This window comes from Urocampus carinirostris, chromosome 3 (genome assembly GCF_059441175.1).
Source record: "Urocampus carinirostris isolate Australia breed hairy pipefish chromosome 3, RoL_Ucar_1.0, whole genome shotgun sequence".
NCBI lineage: Eukaryota > Metazoa > Chordata > Actinopteri > Syngnathiformes > Syngnathidae > Urocampus > Urocampus carinirostris.
Window position 1 is genome coordinate 8,807,202 of NC_142351.1, and position 12,208 is coordinate 8,819,409.

Consider the following 12,208-nt stretch of genomic DNA (forward strand, 5'->3'; position numbering starts at 1 on the left):
TATGTTGTATCAAGAAGTTAAGAAAAAAAGGAAGTATAAAAGGAGAACATTAAAAAAAAAGACAGGGTTTGTGGTGATCCCTTTATTCGGTATATTACCAACAATAATTTGATGCAGAAAATGAATTCATAATTTGATGATTAAAACTGAATGAATATATAGATTTATATTATATATTTGTCGCCGATTTACGATTTCAACCTCGATAACACTAAATTTTGGGGAGCCATAGATCTCTGTTGGGACCCATAGATTTTTGAACATGCCAGTCCCCGGGACCCAGCACTTTTCACAGGTCAAATGAACACTGCACACAGTTATTTCGCCTCATGGCCGCCTCATTAAGGATTTTGATTTTGCACACACTACAGCCCCAAACCATAGAATTAGTGATAGTACTAGCAAGCTAATACAAAGTAAATCCATCCAGTCAGTTATTTCTGTCATGGTCGCCTGGGCACCAGCTGAAGCAGTTCAACTAATCGCATGTCTGCTATTTAAGGCTGGATTGTGGGCTTTGCGGGTGCTGGCTCATTATATACCTTTTCTGTTCTGTCATGCCTGGTCCTGTTTAGTTGAGTTGGAAGAAACCTGTGTTTGCACGTTTTTGTTAAAACCTGTTTGTTCTGTCTTGTCCCTGAGTTTCGGACAACTTTTATTTTGGTAAATAAAAGTTTTGGATCGTCCTGCAATTGAGTTCTCCCTTCCTGCCTCCTGCCTCCGTTCTGGTCCGGTCACCCCTTCCACCCCATCCCGCGACAATTTCCTCATAATGCTATTAGCTATCTATCTTTGCTTTTATTTCAAAGACGCAGCACAGCATAGACTTCATTCATAAGTTAAGGTAAGACAATAATGTTACACTTTAGACAAATATTGCTTTCTTGCTTCTTCAAACAAATGATGAACAAGCTGTACGTTCGTAAATCTGACTGCGCCTCACCAGGCACAAACATCACTGTTAAAATACCTGCCGTCCAGCGTGATAATATGAGGATCCGTCAGCGAGTGGCAGATGGAGGTGGGAACGTCCCGAACTGTGACCTGCAGGAAAGCAGAAAATGAGGGGCCATTTTCACCCTCCGCTTTGATGTTTTCATGGTAAACAGATGGAAAAGTCTCAGGACCATGACGAGACCACAACAGACTTAATGATCATGTCAAAAGATGATCCTGCAACACGACCTGTACAAGGCAATTGTGCGAGCAAACCAGGAAGACATTTTCTCTAATTACCGTATTTTCTGCACTATAAGGCGCACCTAAAAGCCTTTATTTTTTTCAAAAGCTGACCACGCGCCTTATAATACAGTGCACCTTATATATGGATCAATATTAAGTCGCAAAGTCTTGCAACTAAGGCAAGCAGCCGCCGACTCGATTTTCCCCGAACGCGAAGTCGTCCGTGGTGTATGCTGGGATTTATATACCGGTGTTTCATTGGCTAACCAATGTGTCAATCATCATTTGAATCAGTCACTATTGGCTAAAGTTATTTGGAGGTAAAGGGGGCGGATCCTTTTTATCAATTACAGGCTGGCATAGGCTTGAACGGCAAAACAAAGCCTGCAATTGGCCGAAAAAGATGAATGTGAATCACACGTTGGGTTGCACTACGGCATAGAGAAAACATTTTTTACTATTCTGTATTTGTAAATATTTGACTCTCCTGGATTGACTCCACTCACGGTTGTAAGAAGACCATGGTTACGTATCATTATTGAATGTGATGGCTGCAAGAGAACTTAGGTGAGCTATGCGGCTTTATATTTTCCCGGTATCTTGTTTTAGAAGGATCTTGATGTTTCTGTGATGAGTCTATTTTTAAACTAAATTCAATTCAAAGTGTTTATTGTCATATGCACAGAAAAGAACTCAGTTTCCCTGCACAATAAAATTCTTACTTTGCTGTCCACACAGTTGCCAGCAAAACATAAAATGGAAACTAAGAAATGTTTGGCATTTCTTGAATCCCAATAAGTAATACGTTTGACTGAACTATCTGACTGTTTTGTCGACGTTCCCATTGTAGCGCCTTATAATCCGGTGCGCCTTATGTATGGAAAATATAGGACCAAAAAACATTTTTGGGGGGTGCGCCCTATAACCCGGTGCGCCTTATAGTGCGGGAAATACGGTACCTGCAATTGGCTGTACTCCCTTCCACAATGCCCTAATCTTCCAATCAGAATCTTGCGTGCTTCGTAGGGACTTTGCATAAGGGTGCAATACAACAATGGTCAGCAAACACTTGTTTGGTACAGAGGCAGAAAGAATTGTGTTATACGGTATTTTGTCATCCATCCATCCATTATCTGTACCGCTTATCCTCAGTAGGGTCGCGGGGGTGCTGGAGCCCATCCCAGCCATCTCCGGGCAGTGGGCAGGGGACACCCTGAACTGGTTGCCAGCCAGTCGCAGGGCACACAGGGACAGACAATTCGCTCGCTCATTCATACCTAGGGACAATTTGGACCGGCCAATTAACCTGACATGCATGCTTTTGGAATGTGGGAGGAAACTGGAGTGCAAGCACGAGGAGAACCTGCAAACTCCGCACAGGAAGGCTGGTAGCTGGATTCGAACCCATGACCTCGGAACTGTGCCGCACACGCGCTAACCACTGCGCCGCCGTGCTGCCCCCATATTTTGTCATAATTACCAATTTGGATCACCTGCGCTCATTTGGCGCCAGCTGCTGATTGGCTGCCTGTCCCTTTTTAAGCCCGGTCCTGTCACTCTCCTTTGGTCAGTCCGTCTGCGAACCTCTGTTGTTACAAGGCAAGCCTTTTTGACCCTGACTCCCGCCTGTCCCGTTTTTGTACCCGTTTTCCACCTGCCCGTTCCTGATCTCTCCTATTGTCTCCGGCTACGACCTGTTTTTGATCTCGTCCACGTCTGCTCTCCCGTCCCGGCTTACGACCCGTTTCTGACACCGAAAACATTTTTGCTCCCGCGTCCTGGCTATCAACCTGTTTTTCTGTCCCATCGCCCGCTACGGAAGATCCACTTTCACATTCGGACCACAATCCGAATACGAAAGCGACTTGCTTCCCGCGTCCAGCGAGCACAGGATCGTGGGCGCATTTGGGTCCTGATTCCGTTCTGGTCGTGAGAGTATTTATTCATTTATAGACGCTTTTTTTTATCCTCCAAAACCCCTCAAAGTTTGGATGCACATTATACACGAGGTTTTACGGTAGGATAACAGTTTTTTGAGCTACGATTGATCGGTTGACAAAATAAGATAAGAAAAGGCTTTGAATTCGATCTCATTGTCACATTATTTTTACTCACAGTACCACGTTATTGAGAAAGTGAACCGTGATCGACGAGATCAACTATGAACACGATGTCAAATTTACAATGTATTGATTGAATGTCTTTCAAAGTTCGATTCCTCATCAGATACACCAAAAAGTTGTTTCCCTCGTCGTGCTTTTTTTGCATTTATTGATATCTTTCAGGACCGCCTCCTGTATTCTCTCCATTCTCTAACATTTGTCTTTGATACCAGTGTGATACTAAGTTTAAATGTAAGACAGTGAGACCTCGGTTATCACGGTTAATGGGGACCAAAACCACCCGCGAAAAGTGAAAATCTGCGAAGTAGCGATGCCCCTTCAAAAATGCTTACAAAAAAAAGAATATACATATATATATCTCATCTCATTAGCTGCAACCGCTTATCCTCAGTAGGGTCGCGGGGGTGCTGGAGCCCATCCCAACAATCAACGGGCAGTGGGCAGGGGACACCCTGAACTGGTTGCCAGCCAATCGCAGGGCACACGGGGACAGACAACTCACTCGCTCATTCGCACCTAGGGACAATTTGGACCGGCCAAGTCACCTGATATGCATGTTTTTGGAATGTGGGAGGAAACCGGAGTGCCCGGAGGAAACCCATGCAAGCACGGGGAGAACATACAAACTCCGCACAGGAATTCTGGAGCTGGATTTGAACCCACGACAGGTTCCCAAGACATGAACTGTGCCGCACATGCGCTAACCACTGCGCCGCCGTGCTGCCTACATATATATATATATATATATATAGATATTTTTCATTATTTTATTCTCCAAATTGTCCCTAGGTGTGAATGAGCGAGCGAGTTGTCTGTCCCCGTGTGCCCTGCGATTGGCTGGCAACCAGTTCAGGGTGTCCCCTGCCCACTGCCCGATGATTGCTGGGATGGGCTCCAGCACCCCCGCGACCCTACTGAGGATAAGCGGTGCAGATAATGGACGGATAGATGGAATTGTCCCTAGGTGTGAATGAGCGAGCGAGTTGTCTGTCCCCGTGTGCCCTGCGATTGGCTGGCAACCAGTTCAGGGTGTCCCCTGCCCACTGCCCGATGATTGCTGGGATGGGCTCCAGCACCCCCGCGACCCTACTGAGGATAAGCGGTGCAGCTAATGAGATGAGATAATGAGATTATTTTATTCTATTATTGTTCTTTTTTAGACCTGCGAAGCTCTGAACCCGTGAACGTGGAACCAGGAAGTAGCGACGTCCCTTCAAAAAATGCTTGAATTTTTTTTATTTTTTTTTAATTTTGAAATGAAATGAAATGATCTGCATTTCTATAGCGCTTTTCAAGTCAATGACTTCCCAAAGCGCTTTACAATGTGCTTCACATTTCCCAATAGCGGCCGTGCAGCCATGTGAGGCGCTAACCTGCATATTGGGGGTATTAGGGGTTCAGTGTCTTACCCAAGGACACTTCGACATGTAACACGGACGAGCCGGGATTCGAACTGGGATCCCTTGATCCCTAGACGAGCGCTCTACCTCCTGAGCTACTTTTTATTTTATTATTATTATTTTTTAGGCCCACGAAGCTCTGAACCCGCGGACGTCGAAGCGCGAAGTAGCGAGGTCCCACTGTACCTCTTCCTATGTCGTCTACATCCCTTGTGGTCGAGTAATTGATTACTCAGTGGATTTAGGATTATTATTACCATTATTGTTATTATGATTACTACTGTTGGGAATTTAAATATTAAAATGTATCGTTTACCAAATTGTTCGAATTAGTTATCGGACTCCATTAACCAAACACAACCTACAGTCACCCAACAATGCGCGCTCCTTTCTCGATGGAAAAGATGAACAAGAAAAGCCGACATTTTCACACGGGGCCAGATTTAATTTCTGTAAGAATTTAACTAAGTGAACTCCATCGAATACGGCCGAATTAGTCGAATTAGAGTCTGTCAAGCCTCCCCTGAAGTCCTCCTGCCTTTCTTCTCTCAGCCAACGTCTTTCCGCAAGATGGTGTCCCGGCTCCTCCCATGGGCATGCCGAGGAAGCCCCACGTGGGCCCCACCACCTCAGAGACGAGCGTCCCGATGTCTGTGGTTCCTCAAAACAATGGAGAGCTTTTATCAAAACAATGCCTGCCGTCCTCCGTCATCTGGCCCCTCTCTGCGTCTGGATGCGCGGATTATCTTATCAGTCTTAAGTCCCGTTCCCGCCATACCTGTAAACAATATTTCCTACCAGACCAGAGTGCCCTAAACTTTCACTGGTCACTGAACTTAAGCCTACTCGGTGAAAATCTTCATTGCATTCAATAAATGTAACTTGTATTCAATCGTATAAAATCCTTCACTGGGTCGGGCAGTGAGAACATTGTCAGATATTAAACCGGTCCGGAGTTCGGAAAAGGCCGGGGACCATTGAAATCCATTGAATCCAGAAGAAGCCCCACATCTATCTGGAAAATACCTTCTCGAGAACTTTTGGATTTCCTGAAAGAACCGAAATGTAACTGGCCTTGAGCGACGCAGGAACGTAGCTCCTCCAGAGTAGCGACGCGGCGTTTTCAGGGAGAGGGGCGATAAAACTTGTCCGGTTTCCGTCCCGTGCGAAATCGGTGACGGCGCTGACCAAGAAGGACGCTTGGCTGCAACTTCCCCCCCTGCAGGCCGTCGGGCGTAACTGCAGCCGGCAGGCCGACAGGGCCACGTTGGAGACTTCAAGGTCGTCTGTGAAGGTCAGGGATATAATAAATCCTGTTACATCAGAGACATTTTGTAGGAATGCAGAGAGAAAGTGACTCTTCTTGTTAAGATCTGGTACACCATTTCCCTCATAAAGAGGGGGGGAGTGGCTGGAGAGCACCCACCTGCGACTAAATAGTGTCTTGACCTGAACTTAATTATTATTACGGGTCTTTATAATGACTGTACCTAACAGCAGAGCTTGTTAGGTCTTTTCTCACATCAGAATTGTTACTGGTTCAGAACCTTAAATGGTTTTGGGACCACTTTTTTGTGTGTTATGTTGTACTTGCGTTTTATGCAGACCCTGGGCCACCTCTGTCCCCAATATTGGCAGGGAAAGACACTGCCACTTCTGTCCTGGGTTTTGGCACTAAAGGACCCTCAGCTAGTTCTGTCCCCAATTTTGGCAGTGAAGGACCCTGGGCCGCTTCTGTCCCAGGTTTAGCAGCAAAGTACCCTTGGCTGCTTTTGTGCCTGGTGTCTGTGGTGAAGGACCCTCAGCAATTACTGTCACCAGTTTTGGCACTGAAGGACCCTCTGCTGCTTCTGTCTCTGTTTTTTTAAATGGCAAAAGACCCTCGGCTGCATCTGTCTTAGGTTTTTGTAGTAAAAGAGCTCGGCTGTTTCTTTACCCAGTGTCTGGGGGACTCTCGGACACGTCTGTCCCCGGTTTAATCATCAAAGGACTCTGGGCCGCTTCTGTCTAAGGTTTTAATTTAAGCGGCATTCAACCCTTGGCCGCTTCTGTCCCTGGTTTTGGCACCGAAGTATCCTCGGCCACTTCGATCCCAGGTTTCAGGAGCAAAGGAACTCAGCTGCTTGTGTCCCAGCTCTCCGCACAAAAGACCATCGATTGCCCCGCCCTGATTTTTAGTGGCAAAAGACCGTCTGCCACTTCTGTCCCCGGTTTTGGCATTGAAGGACCCTGGGCCGCTTCTGTCACCAGTTTTGGCACTGAAGGACCCTCTGCTGCTTCTGTCTCAGTTTTTTTTTAAATGGCAAAAGACCCTCGGCCGCATCTATCTTAGGTTTTTGTAGTAAACGACCTCGGCTGTTTCTTTACCTAGTGTTTGGGGGAAAGGACTCTCAGACACTTCTGTCCCCGGTTTAATCATCAAAGGACACTGGGCCGCTTCTGTCTAAGGTTTAATTTAGGCGGCATTCAACCCTTGGCCGCTTCTGTCCCTGGTTTTGGCACCGAAGCATCCTCGGCCACTTCGATCCCAGGTTTCAGGAGCAAAGGAACTCAGCCGCTTGTGTCCCAGCTCTCCGCACAAAAGACCATCGATTGCCCCGCCCCGATTTTTAGTGGCAAAAGACCGTCTGCTACTTCTGTCCCCGGTTTTGGCACTGAAGGACCCTCAGCTAGTTTTGTCCCCGGTTTTGGCATTGAAGGACCCTGGGCCGCTTCTGTCACCAGTTTTGGCACTGAAGGACCCTCTGCTGCTTCTGTCTCTGTTTTTTTTTTAAATGGCAAAAGACCCTCGGCCGCATCTGTCTTAGGTTTTTGTAGTAAACGACCTCGGCTGTTTCTTTACCCAGTGTCTGGGGGACTCTCGGACACGTCTGTCCCCGGTTTAATCATCAAAGGACTCTGGGCCGCTTCTGTCTAAGGTTTTAATTTAAGCGGCATTCAACCCTTGGCCGCTTCTGTCCCTGGTTTTGGCACCGAAGTATCCTCGGCCACTTCGATCCCAGGTTTCAGGAGCAAAGGAACTCAGCTGCTTGTGTCCCAGCTCTCCGCACAAAAGACCATCGATTGCCCCGCCCTGATTTTTAGTGGCAAAAGACCGTCTGCCACTTCTGTCCCCGGTTTTGGCATTGAAGGACCCTGGGCCGCTTCTGTCACCAGTTTTGGCACTGAAGGACCCTCTGCTGCTTCTGTCTCAGTTTTTTTTAAATGGCAAAAGACCCTCGGCCGCATCTATCTTAGGTTTTTGTAGTAAACGACCTCGGCTGTTTCTTTACCTAGTGTTTGGGGGAAAGGACTCTCAGACACTTCTGTCCCCGGTTTAATCATCAAAGGACACTGGGCCGCTTCTGTCTAAGGTTTAATTTAGGCGGCATTCAACCCTTGGCCGCTTCTGTCCCTGGTTTTGGCACCGAAGCATCCTCGGCCACTTCGATCCCAGGTTTCAGGAGCAAAGGAACTCAGCCGCTTGTGTCCCAGCTCTCCGCACAAAAGACCATCGATTGCCCCGCCCCGATTTTTAGTGGCAAAAGACCGTCTGCTACTTCTGTCCCCGGTTTTGGCACTGAAGGACCCTCAGCTAGTTTTGTCCCCGGTTTTGGCATTGAAGGACCCTGGGCCGCTTCTGTCACCAGTTTTGGCACTGAAGGACCCTCTGCTGCTTCTGTCTCTGTTTTTTTTTTAAATGGCAAAAGACCCTCGGCCGCATCTGTCTTAGGTTTTTGTAGTAAACGACCTCGGCTGTTTCTTTACCTAGTGTTTGGGGGAAAGGACTCTCAGACACTTCTGTACCCGGTTTAATCAACAAAGGACACTGGGCCGCTTCTGTCTAAGGTTTAATTTAGGCGGCATTCAACCCTTGGCCGCTTCTGTCCCTGGTTTTGGCACCGAAGCATCCTCGGCCACTTCGATCCCAGGTTTCAGGAGCAAAGGAACTCAGCCGCTTGTGTCCTAGCTCTCCGCACAAAAGACCATCGATTGCCCCCGCCCCGATTTTTAGTGGGAAAAGTCAGTCTGCCACTTCTGTCCCCGGTTTTGGCATTGAAGGACCCTCAGCTAGTTTTGTCCCCGGTTTTGGCATTGAAGGACCCTGGGCCGCTTCTGTCACCAGTTTTGGCACTGAAGGACCGTCTGCTGCTTCTGTCCCAGGTTTTGTTTTGGCACCGGTGGACCCTCAGCCGCTTCCGTTTTAGGTTTTGATTTGACAGCAATGAACCATCGGCTGTTTCAGTTCCGTGTTTTGGCAGTGAAATTCCCTCAAGCACCCCCATTCCCAGTTCCGGCAGGACTGTCTTCTGCCACAGTCTCTGTTCCCCCTTCCTACCTTACCCTATATTTAGTTTATTTTGTCTTTTATTGGCATATTTGGTATTGGAGTAATCCAAAAGTAATTGAAAGTAATCCAGTTAAAGTAACCCTACCCAACCCTGCTTATAATTGGGATGGTTTTTCTAGGGCTGTCTGGCATCCGGCACTTGAGGGTGGTAATGTCAGAGGGATAATGGAGTGAACACAATATGATAAAACAAATCAAATCATGTAAAAACGGCAAAAAGTGGAGGTAAAACTAAAATAATAACAAACCAAAATAACAATTGTCCGGTGTGAGATCCAAACCAAAAACATACTGCATCCAAAGAAAATTTCAATTTAAAATGGAAGACTAACGTGAAAACTAGTTACACTCTAAAGTATGGGTTAATTATATCCAGTGTTCCCTCTAAGCTGCTCGCACATTCTCAGCGCAAAAGAAAATCTAGCCAGCGCACAAAAACCAGGGATCAAAATTACTAATTAAGAAGCGACTCAAGTCAAAGTTACAGTGCATGAAGGTAAAAATACACGGGTTCCCCTGACGCTGTGTCCTAAATGCCGTATTTTGAAGTCGAGTCGAAGAAGAACGAAGTTGAGTAAAGTTAGTAGAGAACCGGCTTCTTCGGCTCGGCTCACTAAAAGGAACCGGCTCTTTTGGGTCCTAAACGGCTCTTCAGGTTGTTTTTGCTTCTTTCATCCCAACATGACCAAATATGATGTAAAACGATGCACAAAATGACTTAAAGGAAGGGGGGAATAAAAGAAAAAAGAAAAAAAATACCAAAATGAAAAAGGAGTGAAAATCTGAGAAAAAAAACCAAAGGAAGAGAAAAAAGAAGGAAAAATTGAGAAAAAAGCCAGAAAAAAAGAAAAAGAAATGTAGGAAAAAAGTAAATGGAGAACAAAAAGAAAAAAAGTAACAGCTCAGAAAAAAATAAACACAATGAGACTTTTTTTAAAGGAATTTTTTTTAAAAAGTAGAAAAAAAACACAGAAAAAAGAAGAAAAAGTTTGTGTTGCATTCCAATCATTTCCAATGATATCAAGTGAATCTTGTTGCCAACATTGTACTTCCACTCAAAAATGTGATTAAGTACTGACTCAGTTGCCACACTTGGGATTGCCGTTGCTCACCGTCGTTTCAAGCGTTGCTCACCGACTTAGTGTGAACGCTCAGATCCTTAAGGAAAACTACAGGCAACATTGATTATATCTCTTCCAGCATTCTCGGAAAATAATATCCAATAAGTTCTACGAGCGGCAGCACGGCGGCGCAGTGGTTAGCGCTTGTGCGGCACAGTTCATGTCATGGGAACCTGTCGTGGGTTCAAATCCAGCTCCAGACTTCCTGTGCGGAGTTTGTATGTTCTCCCCGTGCTTGCGTGGGTTTCCTCCGGGCACTCCGGTTTCCTCCCACGTTCCAAAAACATGCATTTCAGGTGAATTGGCCGGTCCAAATTGTCCCTAGGTGTCAATGAACGAGTGAGTTGTCTGAGATCGAACCTCCTGTGTGGAGTTTGCATGTTCTCCCCGTGCTTGCGTGGGTTTCCTCCGGGAACTCCGGTTTCCTCCCACGTTCCAAAAACATGCATTTCAGGTGAATTGGCCGGTCTAAATTGTCCCTGGGTGTGAATGAGCGAATGAGTTGTCTGTCCCCGTGTGCCCTGCGATTGGCTGGCAACCAGTTCAGGGTGTCCCCTGCCCACTGCCCGAAGATGGCTGGGATGGGCTCCAGCCCCCCCGCGACCCTAATGAGGATAAGCGGTATGGCTAATGAGATGAGATGAGAAGTTCTACGAGCTTAAGTTTCACGAAGGGATTTCCCAGAATTCTTCACGGTGGATGAAGGTTAATCTGACCTTGGTCGTGGACCCCTAGCACCAAAGGGACCCCACACCGGTTGAGGTCATGGCAAGGGAGAGGAACAGTGCTGTGGAGGGTGACCTCATGCTCCTCGCCATTCTCCGCTAGCTTTAACGACTCCACAGAGAACTAGAAACAAGGAACAGACTCAGGTTTATGTTTTTTTTCTTTCGCCGTAGTTTCCAACAAGAGGGTCTGTTCACCTTCAAGCCGGCGAAAAAGGCTTCGCTCTCCCTGGGGGACGAGCGACTGTTGCTGATGTTGAGTGAGAATGTGGACACGCTGCACAAGTACTGCAAGACATACATCAACAATCTTTGATTTAAGAATGAATAGAGTCTTTATTATTATTGATAACAACGTAGTGAATATCATTTACGACACAGGTGTCAAAGAGGCGGCCCGCGGGCCAAATCAGGCCCGCTAAGGGATTGAATCCGGCCCGCCAGACAACACTCAGAGAAGCGCAAGAGAAAAACAAGCTACAGGTTGAAATATGTCCACTTGATGTTGCCAAAGCCAGGTGCCTCGAACAAAGACACTGTACTTGTATTTATTTCTCTCTCTCACACTCTCTCTCTCTCTTTTCCACCCTTTTTATTCCACTCTCTGTCTCTTTCACTCTTTGTCATTCTCTCTCTCTCTCTCTCTCTCTCTCTCTTTCTTTTCCACCCCTTTTTTTCCCACTCTCTGTCTCTGTCTCTTTCACTCTCTATGTCACTCTCTCTCTCTCTCTCTCTCTCTCCCTCTCTCTCTTTCTTTTCCACCCCTTTTCTCCCACTCTGTCTCTGTCTCTTTCACTCTCCGTGTCTCTCTTTTTCTCTTCATTTGTTGCTCTTTGTCTCTTTAACTTCTTTTCCTCTAACTTCCTTTTTTCCTTTTCTCTCTTTTCTCTTTCTCTCTTCCCACCCTTCGGGCTTTCCTTTCTCTTTTCTCTCCTTCTGTCTTCCTATTTCTCTTTGGATTTCTTTACTCCTCTCCCTTTCTTTTCCCCCTCTCTCACGACTTTTTATCTTCTGTTTCTCACGCTCTCTCCCTCTCTCTCTTTTTGTTTCTTTGTACCGCCCTCTCTCTTTTTCCTCCCTCTTTCTCTTATTTCTTTATCTCTCTTTTTCTTTCTCTTGAATCTACTAGTCCGGCCCCCGAGAGACTGTTTGTTTTATCGTGTGGCCCCCGAGTTCAAATGACTTTGACTCCCCTGATTTACGAGATCAGACGTGGCGTTCGAGGAAAAACGTGTCATAAAAGAGTGCAATGTCCCTTCCCCCTTCCCCTACGCTTAACAAAGGAATGGGACAGTCTCTGTCTCCTCATGATCTAGATTTGCAGGAG

The 12,208-nt window shown here is 46.5% G+C and overlaps 1 protein-coding gene across 1 annotated transcript in view; it reads right to left on the reverse strand.

The window, feature by feature from the left end:
* The window catches only part of LOC148368590 (von Willebrand factor D and EGF domain-containing protein), an 84,011-nt gene that overhangs the window by 54,354 nt on the left and 17,449 nt on the right, over positions 1-12,208 (reverse strand). Inside the window, exons 6-9 of the mRNA XM_088329711.1 lie at positions 11,080-11,169; positions 10,873-11,005; positions 5,780-5,991; positions 971-1,044 (exon numbers count right to left, since the gene is read on the reverse strand). Of these exons, the coding sequence (XP_088185837.1) occupies positions 971-1,044; positions 5,780-5,991; positions 10,873-11,005; positions 11,080-11,169 (509 nt within the window). The remainder of the gene's footprint in view (positions 1-970; positions 1,045-5,779; positions 5,992-10,872; positions 11,006-11,079; positions 11,170-12,208) is intronic.